This window comes from Netta rufina (assembly GCF_964035555.1).
Source record: "Netta rufina genome assembly, chromosome: 6".
Lineage (NCBI taxonomy): Eukaryota > Metazoa > Chordata > Aves > Anseriformes > Anatidae > Netta > Netta rufina.
Window position 1 is genome coordinate 2725774 of NC_140129.1, and position 21579 is coordinate 2747352.

The 21579-nt window shown below is 37.2% G+C and overlaps 1 protein-coding gene across 5 annotated transcripts in view; it reads left to right on the forward strand.

The window, feature by feature from the left end:
- The window catches only part of HECW2 (HECT, C2 and WW domain containing E3 ubiquitin protein ligase 2), a 163465-nt gene that overhangs the window by 94824 nt on the left and 47062 nt on the right, over nt 1–21579 (forward strand). For 4 of the 5 annotated variants that reach the window (XM_084289277.1, XM_084289278.1, XM_084289279.1 and 1 more), the window contains 10 exons: nt 1061–1136; nt 4241–4410; nt 6908–7050; nt 10102–10202; nt 11265–12599; nt 13874–13969; nt 17439–17589; nt 17972–18075; nt 19446–19570; nt 21058–21243. In XM_084289277.1, coding sequence (XP_084145403.1) covers nt 1061–1136; nt 4241–4410; nt 6908–7050; nt 10102–10202; nt 11265–12599; nt 13874–13969; nt 17439–17589; nt 17972–18075; nt 19446–19570; nt 21058–21243 — 2487 coding nt within the window. The remainder of the gene's footprint in view (nt 1–1060; nt 1137–4240; nt 4411–6907; nt 7051–10101; nt 10203–11264; nt 12600–13873; nt 13970–17438; nt 17590–17971; nt 18076–19445; nt 19571–21057; nt 21244–21579) is intronic. The other variant, XM_084289281.1, reaches the window with a different exon arrangement.

Consider the following 21579-nt stretch of genomic DNA (forward strand, 5'->3'; position numbering starts at 1 on the left):
TTTGTTTGCTGATCATCATGGGAAGTATTTGAAAGCTCGTGATAATGCTTAAAGCAATAGCAGAAGGACTTTTGACTTGTTTAGTGGTTTCCTCATGGACTGCACATTCTAGTCTGGCCACTGCAGCCTCAGAAATATTTTCAGTCCCATAGCTTCTAGTTCTGCTTGCAGACAACTGTTCCGGTGCTAAAAGCTGCTTTACATATTTCATCTGCCCACAGGTGTACAAGTTTGTTATCAGCTTATTTTGTTTAACAGATCTGATGACTTCCTATTTTATCACTAATATAAAGTTTTTTGGATGAGGCTTTTTTAGCACACCGTGTGTAATCTCTGGGAGTGAGTGCATTGCCTACGTGGAGAACCGTTTGACTTTCAGTATAGCTCCATTGATGTTTTTATGTTAGATTATTCAGCTGGATGCACATCTCTGTCTGGAGAGAAATTTGTCTGTCAGCTGAAGGAACTATTCTGTGGATATAGCAATTTAGACGTTAATACATGAGAAGCCTTTTATTTTGAGGTAATTTTTTTACCTAGTCAGAGATTTCTGTAGAAACCAAACCTGAATACATGTGTAGTATAAGCATAGCTTTTAGAGGACACTTGTATTTATATCATTGATGTATTTTTCCATTTACAAAAATTCATTCATAAATCTGAAGGTTTTTGGTCTCATTGATCCCATTGCCTTTTTTATTGCGTGGCCCACTTGTGAAAAGTGACAAAAGTTATGTCACCAGCTAGCTCATGCTTTCCTATATATATTACCAGTCCATACTGTTGATTTTATTTTATAAAAATGAAACCCACAAGAAAATAGTGTTTCCCTTTCAGTGATTTATTTTCTCTTTGGAAGATTCCAAGGACTAGTGTATTAACACCGTGTGGCATATATAATGTTTTCCTAGAAACGGATGCTGTAGCTTTGTCCCTGGTAACAGGCAGTAATTGTTCTGATTCTTCCCATGCATGCCTCTATGCAGTTGCATAATCATCTTCAATTATGTATAAAGCAGATGAAAACTTCTATGGCATGTTATTTCTTTCTCCTCTTCAGATGGGAGTAGAAGGCACGGATGAAGGTGCTTCTGGAGCCCAGCACTCTCGGAAGTTAGTCAGCTTTACCCTATCAGGTAAAAAAGACAACACAAATGTGATTTTTACAAATTATTTTTATAAAAAAAAATAGATGTTCTAAAAATCTTTAAAAATAGAGCACGTTTCTTCCTTACCTTCCCTAGGAGCACACTCTAGTGGCTTGAAAGATATAATTTCTTTAGAACTTCTGTTTGAAAACAAGCCAGATTGACAAATCTCCAGGAATGAAAGAAATGGGTTTGATGAATCTCAGCATGAGAAATTTGCAAAAATTTCTAGTTTGTGCAATGAACAACAAAAAAAAAAATTAGCCTCTAAATAAAATGCAAGCTGGTTCTGTCACTTTTAAGAAAGTAGTAACAAAGCACTGGCTGCAAGTAGTGGTTTAAAAAGAAAAAAAAAATCTTTTTTTTGTAACAGACTAAGCTGTCACTACAGTGAAATAGCTGAGGGATACAGTCTACCAGCTTCACTTGTTTTGATTAGCACTTTATTCCACAGGAAGTCGTGTGAGACTAGAGCATATTCAACTTCAGTGAAGACAGAAAAAAGTGTTTCTGAATACTGAGGAGCTGACAATGAAAACATTTAAAGGCTGTAGGAGTAGAGCAGAAGGCAATATGCTTTGATCTGGTCTTGCAGTAGTTTATCAGTATTGCACTAATACATCGTAGAGTCACATAGAGAACTAGAAAGATAATTGTGTTTTGTGAAATCTGAAAAACCTGTTGTGTTTAATGGAATGTTACAACTTGGCTTGAGGAGTTTCCTAAATTTGTTTGAAAGGTATACTGACTGACAGGTCTGTCATGTACTTTCCAGAACATTTTTGGTTGCTCATGTAGAATGTGGTGATCCTGCATTTTGTTGTCATTTGAATGTGCCTCTTTAACTTTATTGTATCTTTAATGGATTTTTAGTGTGCTTATCAGAGAATGTTCAAATATCCTGGGTTTTGCACGGTGTAGTGACAGATAATTGACTGGCATCTTTCCATTAAGATGCTAGAGAACTGTATGTTTGAAGCCAAGATGAACTACCTGGTCCTGGCTTCTCATGTGACTGTGTTAACAGACAAATATGTCTGTTATGTACTCTAAATGTAAGATTATGTTAAACCTTAAACTGAAATTGTGGCAAATCAAAGCTGAGCCATGATCCAGTGATGGCATTATTTCCTACGTTTCATGCTGTACTCCTTTGGAGGACAGCGTTGTTTTCTTTGAAATATGTTTGTGAATTACTCCTTGTGCAGAAAAATAATTCTATTTTTGAGAATTTCTCTGTGTTATTTTAGACTTAGAAATTCACTTTTTCAAGGAGTTCTCAAAATGTTTGCGGGCGATAACCTTCTTTTTTGTTGACAGGTTTCTAGATACTACCTAGCAATAAGTTTCGAGCAGTGGGAAAAAATAATGTTTTGTTTTTTTTTTTACTTCCTGAAAAAAGAAATGACATGAAACGATCGACTCTCACAACCATAATACCAAATCTGTTGCATAAACTCTTGCCATCACTAATAAATTGTCTGGATTATGGGCTCCCTGTCTGAAAACAGTCAGTTGATTCTTTGCATTCAGATAAATGCATTTCAGATTGTCGAATATCTCACGATGGGAAGAGATGTTTTCTAGTGATCTCTAAAATGAATAAAGAATACTTAAGAGAACCACTTGGCTATATCCTCCTCACTGGGTATCGTTAATAAATCGTGATTCTATCTCCTATGCATCATTAGTGGCATTGTACGATTTATTACCATATTATACTAGTAAATCAATGTGAAAAAATATTATTAATGGAGTAGAAGAATCTTCTGCCACATGCCTGAAGTTCTTACAGGTTTGTAGTCTGTGCTTGTGCAGACTGATACAGATAAAAATTATGTGGATATGCTTCTATTTTTTTATTTTTTTTTTAAGGCTGTAGAGGGATTGCTTTGCATTTGCATTGTTAACGTGTCTTAGGCTTTTCCTCCCTTTTGTAGCTGGTGGAATACCATATGCCATTGCACGCAGAGGATCTTTCTTAGAAATTTGGTTGTGGTCTCTCCTGTAGAGGGAGTTTCCAAACAGCTTTAGTGCAAAGATTGTGAGAGCAATATATATGCTTGCTGTAGTTGCATATACAAAGTTGTTGCTTTTAAAGGCTGTTACCCTATATTTCATAGTATTTTACTATACAGCTTAATTTTGAACTCTAGGCAGGCCTTTTTTTTTTTTTTTTTTTTTTTTTTTTTTTTTTTTTTAACTGACTCTGAAGATGTAGTATTTAGTTTCAGTGCAGTGAATTTTGCCAGCATGTATAAATTGCTCATCTAAGTATGTATGTGCCAATTGCATTAGGGTCATGAAGACTGTGTGCAGCATATTGCAGAACCTAATGGACAGAGGCACTAAAATCTTATGCTTCAGCAAACCTAAACAGACAAATATTTTACAGTTAAGTTTAAAATCTAATATTGTATCACAAATGCCCTCTTTATGTTCTCGATGAAGCTTATACTGTTGTTGAAGTGCATAGGTATAAGATGTGCATCTGAAGAAATTCTTGTTTATTGTTGAAAGTTGGCACGGGCTGCGATACTGAGACTTCCCTAGCAAAAAAGCATTTCCAGAAAACCTTGCATCCTTTTAAATGGGATGGCTTATCTTCTCCTAAGTTGGGATAAAGTGTGCATCATAGGCCAGAGCAACCTCGGTGATGAATATTTAAAGTCATATTTCTCAAAGTCTCAGCTTTGGGAGAGCTTGAGTTCACTACATTACCTCTCATAATCTTAGCTATTTCTCCTCAAGCAGCAAAAGCGCAAGTACTGTATGGTGGGGTTTTTTGTTTGTTTGTTTCAGGGTGGAAAATACCTTGCTGAGAAAAACATTTGTTGCTCTTTTTAATGTTCATGCGGTAATTTTGTATTACACATCACTACTTTTCCTCCCTGTGTTCTCTTAGGAAAACACTTGACTTGCTGCTTCAGCTATCTTCTGTACATTGGACCCAGTTACTCTAGTAGCAACTTTAAGTTGCTTTAGTGGTTTATGGTGACTTGATTTCCTGGGTAATATTTTAGGAATGCACTACTTTGTGAACTAACTTTAATTTACTCTGTTCCTTGTTCCTTTCTTGTTTTGTTTTAAAGATATTAGAGCAGTTGGGCTTAAAAAAGGCATGTTCTTCAACCCTGATCCTTACCTAAAGATGTCCATTCAGCCAGGCAAGAAAAGTACATTTCCTACATTTGCTCATCATGGTCAGGAAAGAAGGTCGACCATCATCAGTAACACAACTAACCCTGTTTGGCACAGAGAGGTAACGTATGCCTTTTGAGAGCTCTTTGCAAGCTGATGCAGTATACTAGGCTTGTATTTTCTCTTTATGCATTAGTCCTTACTCTGTGAAGACTGGGAGCTTATTCAGTAGCTAGCTATTTAAACTGACACCAAAATTGTAGTAATTTTAGGAACCCTGTTGTTGGAAAGAAACAGCTATCATCTGCATATTTGTGCCATGTGTTTAAGCTGCAGTGCTGGGAGGTTTTCATTTGCTTCTCTGCTGAAAGAGTTGGAATCACTCAACAGCCCTGTAGATCCCTTGAAATTGCAAAAAATAAATTAATTAAAATGGATTATATGTTGTGGGAAAACCCTTTAAGAAAAGGTACAATAAGAGAGCGTTTATGCTTAGTGATGGCGATGCCTGCTCATTTGGAAATGATATCCCCATTGTGCACAGCAGGTGGCAAGCGTTCATTTTTGCCAGGCAGAGTGGATGCTCTTCAGTATATCCTTTCTATGTGCTGCTGTGGAAGGGAAACCCCGTGGAGGGAGGCATTACAGCACCACGTAGCAAAGGAAAACAAGTGCAGTTTGTTAGAAGCCGGTTTTCTAGATTGGTTTATACCAGGTAAGTTATGCAGGTCTTAAAGAAGGAACTTGAACTGCTCAGTCCCACGACTGTCTTTGAGCACAGAAGAGCAAGGCAGTGTCTTTGAAGATTAATATTTACATGGGAAACTGTGAACATTATTCATAACCCTTTGGGACCACGTAGCAGCATTCTTAATCTGTGCCTGTTTTCTATTGAGCAAATGCCTACGCTCTTTTTGAATGTTAATATGTTCTTTAGGAAGATCAGAAGATTGAGTGGGCTTTGGAAAATGTTTCCACAAGTTACAGTCAAACAAGCAGTAACGCAGAAGAGAGCGGTGTGAACATTAGCACTGCCCAGGGGTGCTTGGTTGTGGGAAATACTGTAGATTTGTGGAAGACTTAAAATCTTAGAAGTATATGAGTTTTAATCTCTAAACTGATTCTTCATCTTTCTATCTGTCCATTTCTTTATTCAGTAGATGGGAAGAAAACCTATTATGATTTTTCCTTTTTTTTTTCACCTCCAGTTCTCCTTGTTTTCTGAAGCTTATTAGAAAAGTGATAATGTTCACTGGTGCACACATTGTATTGGCTTGCTTTAACTGCTGCATCTGCCCTCTAGCAATGCTCTGATGATACCAGCTTATGATCCCATTATCTATGCTGTCCTAGTGGTGCAGAATGGATCCTGTTTTGCATCTGAAAAATAATTTGCGATTTTCTATTATACTGAGAAACAAATTTTAAGTTATTTTTATCCCAGGAACCCAGCTCTACCCAGCATGAGGGAGTTTTTTTTAATTCCTGGCTCAATTTAATTGCTGGTTTTGAATACTTTTAGCCAATATCTATAGCTGAGCTGAGTTGTTCCTTCTTTTGTTCCTTGTTCAGTACCTTGTCATCTTTTTAGCTAGATGCACATTAGCCAGTTTTCTCAGAGGTCTTAAAGATGGCAGACAGTAAAAGTGTAACCAGATGACTTTGGCTTTTCTGTAGATTTTACCCATACTTTTTTGTTTGTTTGATATCTTAGAATCTAGAGGAAAAAATATCTTTGGTTTCTAAGTCTGTTTTCCTAAGGGAATTTGTCATCACATTGTGTGTAAGTGTGCTTCCCTGCCGACATGCCTGCTCAAATATGTGCCCTGTACCTCTGTTGAATCTTTTGGCCATCTTCAGCCAGACTTAGCAGAGCAGCACAGATGCCAAATATGAAGTATTCATAAATTCATGAAAATTGATGCTAGGCTGAAGAGAGGGACTGTGACGCTGTTTCCACCCGGGAAGGTGGAAGGATGATCTTACAAGGCATCACAAAACCTTTTATAAATTAGCGTCATTTTGTATGAAGGCCTCAAATGCAGGAAAGGCTTCTGTTGGAACTTACTGGGAAGATTTATGAACTTTGGTGCAAAAATCTATGGAAAATTCTCCTCCTTTAGTTTCAGTGCTCATGAAAATACTGCCTGTATGTCATGCATACAAAAAATTACAACAAAACGTGGTGTTGGAAGGGAAGTTCACTAAGCACAGTCTAGACAGAGGCACTCTTCCTTTCTTCTACATTGATTCTGCTACTCTCCTGTAGCATGACTGAGTAAAGTGAGGATTCCTTCTCTTTGTGCTTTCTAGTATCCAAATTGAAGCAAGCAGAAGTATACATTGCTTTCTCCTTTCTGATGTGGACCATGAAAGTGCTTTCATCTAGTGCAGCTTCTTACCAAACAAGTATTTTCAAGGAATGGTAAAAAGATAGGGGTTTTCTGAGAGGCCAAACTCAGTACTTAATAATGATACTGACATTGTTTTGCAATACGAAAACTGCTGTAGTCATCAATCATTGCTTTTAGAGTTCACTGCCAGCTAGTAGTAATTATGCACATGCCTTCTGAATGAAGATATATTGATATAGTGTCAAATATGTTCTTTCCTTCCAGAAATATTCTTTTGTTGCGCTTCTAACAGATGTCTTGGAAATTGAGGTTAAAGACAAATTTGCCAAGAGTCGTCCAATCATCAAGCGCTTTCTTGGGAAGCTAACCATACCAGTCCAGAGACTGTTGGAGAGACATGCAATTGGGTAATTAATACATTCTTAATGCTAACTTTCATTTATCAGGGAGATCCAACATCTAGGATACCAGCACAGAGCAGCTTTTCTGGCTTAGTGGCACAGGCACAATTTGTACTGTAACTGTAGCAAGAAATTAAAGTTGAATTTGAATAGCCTTATTGCCCAATTGGAATATGGTGGTGTTTCTAACCCCATTCTGAATACACATACATCTTCTTATATATGTTTGTAATTTGTTTCCAACTTAGTGTCTTTATGCAAAAAATCATCACCCTCCTAAAAAATGTTACCCTATGGCTAGCTAATCAAGAAGCAAACTGTTATCACAATGCTGTATGATCGTGTGCAAATTTTTTAGAACAAGCAAATTCTATTTTATCACTTTTACATCTCTTTTATTTTTATTTGTCAGTTTCAAAGAGAGATTTAATATCTGTTCAGGTAATTGACCTTAACTGCAAGGCTATGACTCCTTATTTTTTCAGAGTGCTGGTGTACTACCAGATTAAAATGGCCTTATGCTATGAATAGAGAACTAATGGAACTCAAAATTAATCTATTGTGTTATTTTTAGATGTTCTGTTCATTTTTTGTGGCAACCTGTTATGGTTTAAAGAAGCAAGTAACATAAATTTTTAAGATGTTTTGTACTTCAAGATGATTACTGGATTGCATATTGTAGTATAGTCAAATGGATGATCAAATTAGGCCATCAGACAGCCATATGCACTCAGAAAAGCCTGATACTTGGTACTTAGGCACTGTGATACAGTGCAAGTATAAAACAAATGTCTGGAGGTCTGCAAGAGATGTAACTGTGAATGAAAAATTGTAATTTTACCTGTAAGAGGAAGCAGTCGTTGTAGGGTATGCTATTATGTCTAAATATTTTGACATTTGTATATTTTATTTGACAAATTAGAAAAAGTAATTCCTCAAAAGACAACGGGAGGAACTGAATTATTCAAATGTGTTTTGTATAGAATCTAACTCAAAGATAATGACTTTCCATTAACTTAAGAGGCATTGGATGAGGCCTATGAAGAATGATGGTGAAAGAAAATCTGTATATTCTTGCCTGAAAGTTTAAGGGCATGGCAGTATCATCAATCTTTCACACAAAAAGCAGGACATAAACAGCTGGCCTCCTTTTTCACAGATACTCTCATCAAAGTAACATGTTGCATAAATGGAGAAAAGCAAACTCAAATTGAAAGGAGTTTTCAGCTTTAAGTTTCCAAAGTGGTGGTTACACTGGTAAGTAATGTAAGAACAAAGTTGTAAGAGTAGCTTAAAATTTCTTCTGATAAAGAATTGTATTAAAAAAAAATAAATAAAAAAGTAGGAAAAAAAAAGCCTGCCCAAGAGCATACAACCTAACTTTACTAAGAATTGCTTCATCTCAACAAATTGTGATATCTTGGAGCAAGCAGCTTTTTCTAATAAATTTGCACACAGCTAGAGATACTCAGAAATAGCACAGTGATACAGACTGGCTTCAAAACCTAGATTACGATGTTCATTTCCATGCTATATTCCAAAACTGCTCTGGGATTTCTATTGGTGTGAAAAGTGAAACCTGACTTCTCTCGAAGACATTTTCTGTTTTCTTCTCTGTACTTCAGTTCTGTGTATTTGATATACCAAAGCTTTTTGGGATATGGAAGGCTGTATAATAAATATGTAGCAAAAACATAGGTAAGTATTCAGTTTTGTTTTGCCATGTTTCAGTTAGAACTGAATTAAATCAATCTTGCAGTTCTTTTTACCAATTTATCTGTACTTTGTTGCTCGTTTGTGCTTTTTGTGCTAGTATTTGACGCTATTGATTCATCTGAATCCAAAGCAGACGTTGTTAATGTTGTTGCTTTCTCTAATCTTGTAGTGCCTAGAGCATTGTAAACCGTATGTAAAAAGTGTGGAATTCACAGCTGGCAATCTTCTGAGGATGCCCCCAGGTCTAACTGAAGAATTGCAATTGGAGTACTGAGCAGTGAATCTGTGACACAGATTCAGGACGCAATATTGTGATGACTTGATGTTCTGTGGCCCTTATACACTGTGGAGAGGTTGCTTTGCCTTAAGTTGTCCACTCGGGGCTTTTTTTTGCTCAAAGCTGATGCTTGGATGCGAACTGCTGCAGTTTATCTCAATAATTGCCTTATATTCTGTTTAGTCTGTCACTTAGTGTAGTAAGAATGCTCCCTGTAGAGGGAGAAATGTTTATTATACCAGTACAAATCTAATTGCATAAGTAGCAGCAATTTCCCATTAAGGTCTTCAGCAGCCCCTCCTCTCCCTTCAGCTGCGTCAGATGTGCTGAAAGTGACTGGGGCTGTGAATTCCGGCTGTTTGTAATAACGGGTAGCCTATGATCTTATCCTGTCTCAAGCTGACACAAGTACTTAATCAAGTCTGAGTCCTATTGAAGTCAGAAACACTTAAGGAAGTATTTCAGGTTTAATCTTAGCATTAAAAGCTTTTCTAAGTAATAATGTGTTTAGGCAGATGCAGAAGTGCTTTACTGAATGAGAAATAAAATGTGAAGAAACTATTAGGATTTTTTTTTTTTACAGTAAAAACCACAAGGGGGCAGAAGGTCTTCAGAAATGAAAGGTTTTTGTTAATAATAAAACATATTTTCTGATGGAGAAATGAGAAGCTAAGGGAAAGCTTTCAGTTTGGTTTCTTTTGGAATTAAAAACAGATTTAGGGGTATGTGAGAGTTCATAGGGCACAATCTGAATTTGAAAATGATAAATAGTAGTTTGTTAGGCTGTTTTGTGCATCAGTAATCAGTATCTTACACTATCGTTGGTATTAGTGCTTTCTCATACAAGCCATTCTATGTGGCTAATCTTAAAAGTGTAATAGAAGTTACCATCTCTCACACTGACTCTACCTGATAAGAACTTATGATACAAAATATTGGAAAAATAAAACCAGTCAAAATTTTTGGGGAAAAAAAAGCGTGCATGCACAAAACAAAACAAACCAACAAAAAACACACATACACACAAAAACACTAAAGCCAACAGTCTATTTTTGTTTTTGCAGAGACCAGATTCTCAGTTATAATCTTGGCAGAAGGCTCCCAGCTGATCATGTAAGTGGCTATCTCCAGTTCAAAGTGGAAATCACATCTTCAGTTCATGAAGGTGAGACTTTGTCACTGATCTGAATCTCCAGATAGTTGTATAGAGAGAATTTCTATGTACTTATGTTTCTAACATTTTCTGTGAAAATTAACTCCCCCATTAGCTCCCCTCTACTGTAGGTTTTCCTAGTGGGATTCATATTTTAGGTATTTCAGATAAGGCTTTGGAGATAGTAATTCCAAAACACCTACGTTTATCCTATTATGTTTCTTTTCATCCTATCGTTTTCCCATTTTATTAGATACATTTTAAATGAATGTGCTTATGATTTTCATTTTATGGGATTGATAAGGGAATCTAATTCTTTCTTCGCACTTTGACGTGTGCCTTGGCTACCTTTGGCTGAGATGAGCAGTTGCAAGTAAGGTTCTGCCTCTGTGTCCATGTTGATCACTATGTCCTATCCCCCTTTTACAGGACTGAGAATTACCTGTTACGGTTATACAGATACATGTGTCCATTAGGCATTTTTTTCATACCAAAACGTATTTAATATTTTGTGAACTTTGCTTAGGTAGATTCCCATTCTTTACAGTGGAAAAGTTTGTTAAATCTATTCAAACTAACTGTTGTGTATAGAATTGTGTATCAGTGCACAGTTTGTGATTGCTCATGTGATCTCAGGTGTGGGTTTACATGCTGTTTAGGACAGCTGGCATCAGTGACTGGTTTTGTATAAATCCTGCTTCTGGATATAAGAGAGATGCTGTAGAAAACCAGTTCCTTATTTGTGAGGCTGGTTTTGCAGACAGTTTGTCAAGATGCTTGGCAATGCTTTGTCTTTTGAAAGCAAAATAGGAGTCCTTTAAAGTAATATTCCATGCTTGTGAAATTTTCTATGACCTATAAAATAGGATAGACTTATATAGAGAAAATTCTATGATTGCTGTTATAATGATGTAGATGCCTGTATTTTTTTAATTGCATTTTCTTCACTTACTTGCCTGATTGAAATAAGCCAACATCTTGAAAGATGTGATGTATCACTTCTGTGATGATGGGAAAATATAATGAACTGTCTGTGCATTACACGTTTCACATTCAGTTGTTGTGTCTCTGCAGATGCATCACCAGAAACAGTCGGCACTTTGCTAGGAGTGAACTCTGTAAATGGAGACCTGGGGAGCCCCTCTGATGATGAGGACATGCCAACAGGACATCACGATACATCCACAGTGTGTTCCAATGGTCCAGTCCTTGAGGAATCTTCTGGAGAAACAATCCAGAGACATATTTTAAGGACTAGTACAACTCTGGAAACAGACCAGGATGAGATAACCTCTGGTGCTTCAAGATCATCGCCTACAAGAGGTCGCCAGGACTCACTAAATGACTATCTGGATGCAATAGAACACAACGCTCATCCCAGACCTGGGACGTCTGCCTCTGGTGAACGTCCACGTGGAGCCTCCCCAAAACTGAGGAGTAGCTTCCCTACTGACACAAGACTTAATGCGATGCTTCACATTGACTCGGATGAAGAGGAACATGAGCTACATCAAGACCTGGGTTTTCCATCTTCCTTGGAAGATGATGGTGGTTTGGTAATGCTTAATGGTGCTGCAAGAAGTGTTGAAAGAGATGGTTTAAGTTGCTCATCAGATCAGGTAACACAGGGACCTGCAGAGAATGAAAATGTTTCAGCCTCTGAAGCTCCTTTGCCTTCAAATGATGACCAGCCAGAGAGTCTCCCAGAGCTTCCACCATCACAGTTAGCAGAAGGGGAAAGTCCCCAAGGTTCTCAAAGTGAAACACCAGCAGAGCAGGCTGGCAGTGAGTTGTATGCCGCTCAGGAGGCAGAGCAGCCTCCTAGCAGTACAGATGCAGGAGCTGCAGATGCCGCTGCTGGGAGCAGAAGGGGTGTTAGTGAAACAGAATCCATTGATCAAGGGTCTGAACCTTCCCAGCTGTCATCAGAAACCGAGCAGAGTGACCCTGCTCGCACGGAAAGTGTCAGTGAGGCTAGTACCCGACAGGAAGGGGAGAGCGATGTGGAAGGGGCAGACAGCTCTTGCAACGAAAATGCAACTGTGCGCCGTTCCTCAGTTGAAATGCGGTGTTCTTTTGAAAGTGCTAGGTTTCCTGAGACTCCCACCTTTTCTCCTCAGGAAGAGGAAGAGGGAGCTTGTGCCACTGATGTGGCTAGAACTCAGCCAGCTGCTGAAACACAAGACGCTGCAAGTACTTCGGGCTCTTTGCCTGCAGTACAGTTACCTCAGGAGGAAGTGCAGGAGGCTGAAGCAGGTGAATTACAAGACCAAGAGGAAGCAGAAGAAATCTGGCAAAGAAGAAGCCTGCAGGCGGCAGCTGCCAATAGCCAGTCTCAGGATGAAGAAACAGAAGGAGCCCAAGCAGCCTGTGAGGGTGCCACAGCACAGGTTGAAGGAGCTACTGGAGGTAACAACTGCAGGAGGCACTCTGATAAGTGACCTTTCTGCAGCCAGTAGAAATTAATTAAAAATGAACATCTGAAAGTAAAGATCTTCAATTATCAATGTCATTATCTTTCAAAGGTTTTCTTCTTGTGAGACTTAATTCTTTGTTTAAGAGACACTTGGGGTTTTTGATTCAACAAAAAAAAAAAAAAAAGAAAGAAAGAAATATACAAAACATGTTTATTTTGAAATAGGATATATTCTAATTCTTGAGAGAGTATTGAGAAGGAGTGTGAAGAAAAGAATTTCACAATATTACCCTGCTTGCTAGATAATTTTTTAGTCACATTTTAGGCTGATATCTTACCTTTTGCAGTTACTTATGTGCATGGACACATCCTAGCACAGTTGGAAGCATGGGAAAAGAGGAATGCATTACTCAAGACTGTAAAACTTTTCCCATATATAAAGTTATTTTAGCAGTTCAGGATTTCATATCTCACTAAAATCATGGAAAATAGAAATGTGTACATTGCAGATTTTTTTCAAGCACATTTCACAATGGATCATTCATTCTCTTTCTACAGAGATTGAAGTGGATCTAATTAAGTGGGTGCAATCAAATTGGATTTCTGGATGCATCTTTTTTTTTGTAACATTTCAAAAGTTCAGAGCTCATTTCCCTATCTTTGAAGTCCATGATGTTCTGCATATGTTTGTGGTTAATCATATCTACCCTATTTATAAATAGGGTAAAATACAGTCTTGGTATAGCCCTGGTATAGCCTTGGTATAGCCCTGGTAAAATATAGTCTTGGTATTTTTTCAAATACTGTCAATACATTATTTTACATAATTTTCTAGACATTTAAGACTCTCTGCTAGGTGTCAGATCGCACCATACTTTGCTAATCAATATTGCTGCAGCAAGGAAAGTCGGTGGACAGTTAGAGCAGGTTTCTGTGGTGGCCAGGTGGGTGTAGCTTTGCCCGTGTCCCTTGGTGGGATATAACTCAGGCACATGCAACTGTTAGAGCCCTGGCTTTCATTGGTCACAAGTGGATGCATCGTGTCACAAGAGGTAACATTTTCAGGACCAGGACTGCAGAGTGTGCTAGAGAAATCACCCTGATCTGTAGACATGACTTATTTTGCCAGAAAGGCCAGGTGATTAATAGATATATCCTAAAATGTCGTAGTCCTGCAGAAGTTTTAGTGTGTCTTGTTCTCTTGAGAGGCAACTTTAGGGTTTCCCCACATTGACTGAAAAGTAATTTGTGGGCATTTTGTTTCTAGGTGCTCAAGCCAATGGCCATCAGCCCTTGAGGTCGCTGCCTTCGGTACGTCAGGATGTTAGCCGGTACCAGAGAGTGGATGAAGCTCTGCCGCCAAGTGAGGTTCTTCATACTTTAATTGGGGGTTAGGCTGCCAAGATCTCATTACTGAGATCTCATTATGTTTCATTTTTAAATGTGAGAACTGAGAACGAACAACTGAGAAGTTCTTAATGAGGAAGGATGATGATTAAGTCTAGTGCTGTTTCGAGAAAGGCATTGTGCTCAGTCTGCAAACTATGAGGATGTGTTATGATAATTATACCTGATGTATACAGACTTGCTAAGTGAAATTTGCAGAGAAATTAGGAAGGCATGATGCTGCCTTTTCAGCAGGCAGCGCACGTGAGTAGGGAGGTAAGGTGATATGCTATGTGACACGCTCTGAGGGAAAGATAGAAAGCACAGTGAAATCTATGAATATGTCATATATGGTGATGATTTGCAAAGAAATGTCTAACATCTTTCTCTGCTCATAGATTACATGAAAGGTGTCTGTGTTTTCCTTGCATTTTCTGAGGCTGTGTCAAGGCATCTGAATTAAAATAAATCTGGATATTGAGCAATTGTTGGATGAGCTAAATTGAATGAGAAATTGTCGTTTCTTTAATACATACAGAAAACACATTGCTCACAGTTTTTGGACTGATGCTCTTTTTTTAAACGTGGGCAGTGGTGATCTATTTAGTCTTAGATGCTTAAAGAAAGGAGAAAGGAGGGATGGAAAAAGCTACATGGCTAATGGGGAAACATTGCTTTAGAAAAGAAAATAATCAGACACAGTGAACTCAGTGGCAAAGCTCTATGACTTTGAAGAAGCCAGGAATTCAGGTATTTAATGTGCAATTAATAGATTCCATTCCGCTGTGTGAAATGGGATTGCACTTGCTCTGTAATTGGATAGGGTGGCTGTAAAGAGCCAGATAGCAGAACATGGATAGACTCATGTATTGGAATGCCAGGTGATGAGAAGATTTTGCTCCCTGAGGATTTTGTTATAAGCAGTGCATATAACAAATTAGTCCTATGCACAGATCCCAAAGTTAATTAACTGCCACCTCAATAAAACAGAATTATTTTTCACAAAATTGTGCCTGGGAGACATATACTTCATTTGCATTTTTATCATTTTTCATGCTGAAGAAGACAGAGAACATTATGGGAGATAGGTGTAATAACTTAGAAATGCATAGATACAGCTTTTATAGCACCGTGGTTTATACATACATTGCTTTTTGTGTTTCAGAAGCAAACGATACAATAAGTACTTGGAAAAAACTATTAGAATGTTCATGGAAAAGGCTTGGTTGTGTGGAATTCTAAGATTTCTGACATTTGCCGGGATTTTACATTGTTGTACATGGGCATATATATACACACCAGTCCTTTAAAATCAAGGCTCAATGCCACGTTTATGTTAATCATTTGTCTGCTAATATGAATGAAATCCTAAATACTAATTGTTGCCTAGATTAATTTTCTTCGCCAAAGCTCTGCCCAGAACAGGTCTCTAGAACAGAATATGCCTAGTATGTCTGCCTAGAACATGTAACATTTAGAACTCCAAATTCCTGGGGAAAAATCAACAAATATCAGCTTGAAGGCACAACCTTGATCAATTAAAATTTCACAATTTAGCAAGCTAAGTCCTTTGTAACATGTTTAACCAACAACAGTTTGACTAAAGGAAGATTTTTTTGTCCATCACAGCACTGATAGAAGTCCTTTACTTTAGAACACATTGCACAAGCATTCAGACTTGCTTATTTATGACGAACGCAGGCAAAGCTGCTCTTTCTGTCTCAAGACCACATTACAGAAACGGTGACTGTGTTGGAATTAGACATCACTACAAGAAAAATCTCAGCTGTTATACAGCATTTAAGGGTTTGAAATCTAGGTGGAATGGTGAAACGTGTATTTTTATTTCATCAGAAAGATACTGCTTATTAATTTGAACTTTTCACAGAATCATCTCTTTCATCTCTTTCTTCTTTTTTTTTTCTTTAGGGGAGAGAATCTTTTTCAGAGCATGCTGAAATGTTTGTTTTCTTTTTTGACATAGAAATTATTTTTTCTTTTTGTGGAGTAACTTTGAAATGCATTATATTTTGTATAGCAAGTACAGTGATGAATCCACAACCTTTGCATTGTTGCAATTTTGTTTATTTTGAACTTTTAATTTGCAATATAATACAAAATTCTGGATTTTGCTTATGGATTTGGAGAAAGATGACATCAACATACTTATTTTCTCCTGGAATTGTAAAAAAAAAAAAAAGAAAAAAAAAAAAAAAGAAAAAAAGGTTAAACAGTTCTCTTTATTCTTATACTATGGTGTTTCTTATTATTTTCTGACTCCAAGTTTACTTTCCTACATAGCTCTTACTTACAGTAATAATACTCTAATCACTAGTAGGCTGTTCTGATTACGAACTGTAAAGACAGAAGAACAATTTGCATTGTGGCCAGCTAAAATACTCAGTCTTGCAGAGATGATACATTCAGTTTATCTCAGAACTTTTTTTTAACCTCTTTGTGAGTCAACTCACACCCTACAGTGTAGCGCAGTGAGCTGCTTAGCTGCCTTCAGTTGTTGACAGAAGTCATAATACACATGTAGTAACAAAGCCTGAGGTTTTAAGGCTGTCAGTACTAAACAGTTTACAGTAGAATTTAGTTTTCCTTCTCTGCTGTCACGATTTTTCTATCCCCTCTTTCCTCGTGGAGCAACGGTCATTTAGAATTGGTTGCCTGCCAATGCTTTTTTGAATGTTACTGCAGGGACTGATGTTTCCACCTCGACTTGAAATATAGAAAGTCTCTCCTAGAAACCTTCTGAGCTCTTAAAGATTGTTTTTCAGCTGATGACATGCTAAATGATTTGCACATTTTATGCAAAATCACGTGTATAATATGGACAGAGAAGAAATACTATATTCAGGTGATCTCATGCTGCTATCTTCTTTCTTTCAACCTGACTGGATGTTAGGTACTATTAATAAATGAAATGATTCCTATTTTTTAATAGTTAGGGATGTCATATTCTGGTCTTTTGTAACACTGGTTGCAGAGATTCAACAGACCATAATGATTAGTGCTGGACTTCTAATGTTTTCCATAGTTTCTGTAGCAAAACCAAAACTGGGACAGCATTATAGTTACTGCTTGCACAAGAAGTTGACAGTATTACTGTTACTACCACATGGGTAAAAGCAATGGCAGGTTTGCAAGGTTTTTGTTATTTAGGCCTTGGATTACTGAAGTAGTTTTCATCTCATCTTTTTGTGCTTTTAGTTACATATGGATTCCATAGAACCTAAACTACTACAGGGAGTTTGACTTATGCAATACAGTCAGGGAAAAGCCGTATCTCTTAGCCTTTCAGTGAGAAAGTTCTGTGCTGAAGTCATCCTGTAATAGAGGAATGGAAACTTGGAACATTAGATTCAGTTACAAAGAGCTAAAATAAATACAGAAATAAAACTGAACACCTCCATAGTTCACAGTATTTTATTGCTACTTAGACTGGGAAGCTCGAATTGACAGCCATGGACGAATTTTTTATGTGGACCATGTGAACAGGACAACAACGTGGCAGCGACCCACAGCCCCCCCGGCCCCACAGATTCTGCAGCGGTCAAATTCCATACAGCAAATGGAACAGCTGAATCGCCGGTAAGAATTACCATCGTTGCTTGTGAATTGTGTGCTTACAAAACTGCATTCACTATGGTAAGACTGAACAATGAACAGTTGCTATTGCAGCTGGCCGTATGTATTTATTTGTATGTGACTGTTCTTTTTATGTTGCATGTGGACTTCTAAGGCTTTTGTATCCCACCTGTGTTCAACAGCTATGTGGATAAAAAAAAATTACCTGCTAATGGTTTTCAGAAATTCAAAAGGTTCCTGATGCTGAAATTAGAGAGATTAGTGCATGTCAACCTACAAGGCAGAAAAGAAGGGCAAGCCCGACTTCATTATTAGAGTCCCTCGGAACCAGAGGTGGATCACAGTTATCATATTCTATATATAAAGTATAGTTTTCTAACTGTAGGTACCAGAGCATCCGCAGAACAATGACTAATGACAGGCCTGAAGAGCATACAAATGCAGTGGATGGAGCTGGAGAGGAAACTGACTTTCACCATTCTAATGCAGGTAAAAAAAAAAAAAAAAAAAAAAAAAGGATTTATTTCTTGCTAAATGGAGCATTCATCCTGTAGATGATTTATTTAGTGACATAAGGCAGAACATAATTTTTGCCCCTGAAAATCTGGGTTGCCATTTGTTTTCATTGTTGTCTACTTTTGAAGATTATGGCTCACCCTGTTTGATGTGCTGAAGAGATGAATGTGAGATTCAGAGCCTTTTTCTGTCAGTGCCTGACTGGGTTAAAATATAGGCAAGACATTTGCAGAGAAAGAGCATAAAATATAGGACTAGAAAGGACTTTGAGCAGTCACCTGTTTCATTTCCTTGGTGAAGGTAGATAGGATGGGCTACACCTAACCCATCCTTGGCAAATTCCAACTAATGTGTCCTTACTGTATGCAATCAGTGGATATTCTGTAACATTGTGAAATAGACTATTCCTATCCTTGTTATATCTCTTAATTATTTTGTTGGTGCACTCAGGACTGTCTTCAGTTAGTCTGCAGCTCCTTAGGGATATTTCAGAAAACTAAATGTGTCTGTGGCTGTTGTACTGAAAAGACTGGAAACTTCCCATGTCTTACAGACAAAACTTCTTACACATAATTATTCCTTTTTTTTTTTTTTATTCCTGAATGACACTAACCACCAATGTTCAGTCTTTGATCTGCAAAAATCACACCTGGACCTTTGTGTGCAGATCTTCAGCATGGAAGACTGATTATTTATCCTGTGTTTGTGCAGTTGATTATCCATATCTGCATATAGATCTTTTCACTTTTCTAATGTATCACTATGGTTTCTCAATCTTCTCCATCCCACTGTCCAGCTATTGCAGCATACTCCTAGTGGGAGTAAGTTCTGTCCTCCTTATTGAGTCATTAATAGAAGTAATGAATCGGACCAGATCCATACAGATCTCAATGGAACTTCATTTGGTGTAATTTTTTTTTTTTTTTTTTTACTTAAATGGTAACTATTCTTCAGTACATTGTTGAAACTGCTCTATACCCCTGATTTTTCTCCCCCAACATGATTCTCATGATTCTGAGAGTATCAAGTAAATAGTGTTAAAGGCCTCTTAACATTCATAGGTTTGCCATGGGGACCTCGTTGCAATTTATATTTAAGGACGTGCTTGGGAACCCGAGTGATTGGAATTTATTTATTTTAAATGATTGTAAACTCAAGTTCTGATATTTTCAAGATAATCAGTGCTATATTAAAAACATTTCAGGTGCAATTGTAACATGTAATAAGTCTGAAATAATTGTATACCCAGTGCTTTTCTTTCTTGTGTGAATCCATTTAATGTAGTTGTTTGCAGTAGTGTTTTGGTAATGATTATTAGTGGATGTCATTCACTTTGCTTTTAGATTTTCGAAGAGAGAATGTGCTGCCTCACTCTACCTCCAGATCCAGACTTACTTTATTGCTCCAGTCTCCCCCTGTGAAATTTCTTATCAGCCCAGAGTTCTTTACAGTGCTGCATTCTAACCCTGTGAGTATAGTTTGTACAGGTAAAAAAACCTTCCATAAATACGCGTTTATATACATGGATGTCTTGCATGCAAAGAGACTACTCAGTGTTTGACACTAAGGTACTGACAGTATTTAGGGAGGTGGGATACATTCAAATGCTCATATCATTCCTTGCAAATGGTGAGCTATCAGACATGGCTATAGTTGGTATTAGACCTACTACAATTTTTATTTTTGACTCAACTCTTCATCTTTTTTAGGATACCAAGCTCACTTGTTTATTTGAAACAATAGCTTTCTTATTGTGCTTTGCAGAGGGTGACAGACAATTCTCAGAATGAAAAGTGCAGCTTCTGTTTTAAGTTTTTTTTTGCTGCTCGTGGGATTGTGTATACTCCCCAGATTGCCAGGTTTACATCAAAATGTATTAGAGATCATGCTGAACAAAAAGACATCTTAATTTATGTTTTCTATTTTAACTGTTCTTCAGTAATTCTTCCTATATAGTTGTTTCAGTATTTTTCTTTCTTTGCATAATGGGGTGTATAGTGTAAACAGAAGTAATGGGATGAATAACTTATTGTCTGCCAGCACACTTGTTAGTAATCCAGTGTCGTGTTTTTTTTTTTAATTACTGGTTGATGTTAATTTAATTTTGACATGTATGCATGCCTGAATGTGGCTGAATAATTCTGCTTGTTCTGCACTGCTTTACCTTCAATATTTGAAATAGGGCAGAAGTGAATAAGACATTTGACCAGGGAGTAGAGGTAGGAGCACAGAGTGATTTAGGCAACAGCACAGTGCAATTGGAGAACCTATGTTTTAGCTTCTGTCTATTGCTAATCCTGAAACAAAGACTTGATTTCTGGTTGTCTGGGATCTTGTTTTGGAGAAAAGGGTATTAACTGTTTATTTTCCCTTTTTATTTGAAGTTTTATACCTTAGTGCTCTCATTTTACTCTTCTATTTTAATTTTATTAGATACATTACACATGGGCATGCAATTAATGGGTTCTTCCCCCCATCTTTTTATATTTTTAAAATGTGTAGGTAGAAACAATATTTATATAAAGTTGTGAAAATTTCTACAAGGATATATGTGTCTATCTTGCAGAAAATCTTACCAGCTTTATGACAGTGTTCTGTGGCTGCATTTGACTCTTACTCCAGAAATCAGAGAATATCTATGAAATCTCCAATTTTTAGCAATTAAGATTCTTCACCATTCCAGGGACAAGAGTGTGGTAAAAGGAATCCGAAATAGAGTATTTCACACTTTGCTGAAATCAGTCAATAACAGAAGTTCATACATATAAAGTAAAAAAAGAAATATTGAACACTTATTCCAAAACCGGAGAAAGATGATCATTTTTTTATTGTTGTGGCTTAGTTGGAAATTATTTTTAAGGGTTAAGATGATTTATTTATGGTGGAAATGTCTTTTTGTAGTAAAAAGAAATTTTATCTTTCAAAATTATGTACTTTTGTTAATGTGTTTTTCAGAGTGCCTACCGCATGTTTACAAATAACACGTGTTTGAAGCACATGATCACCAAAGTCCGGCGGGACACCCACCATTTTGAGCGCTACCAGCATAATCGTGATTTGGTTGGCTTCCTAAACATGTTTGCTAACAAACAGCTGGAGCTGCCAAGAGGTTGGGAAATGAAACATGACCATCAGGGCAAGGTAATTGTAATGTATATGTGGCTCTGCTGAATGTTTGATTTTTGGAGGTTTTAGTGTTAAGACTTACTTGGTTGCTCTTAACAAGACCATAAATATACATAATTCTCCAAATGTAAAAGGTGCACATCCTTTTTTTCTTCTTTTGTAAAAAGTAGATTGTAACTTCTTATCTGTGCTGACAAAACATTATATGAAAGAAGGAGACTGGTAAGCGTGTATTAACTGCTACAAGGAAAAGTGGTAGAAAATGGTATAGTATTTTTACTGTGAAATAAGTTGGATATTAAAAATTTCTTTTGAAAATAATTATCTAGTGTGCAGCTCTGTGAACGTTGA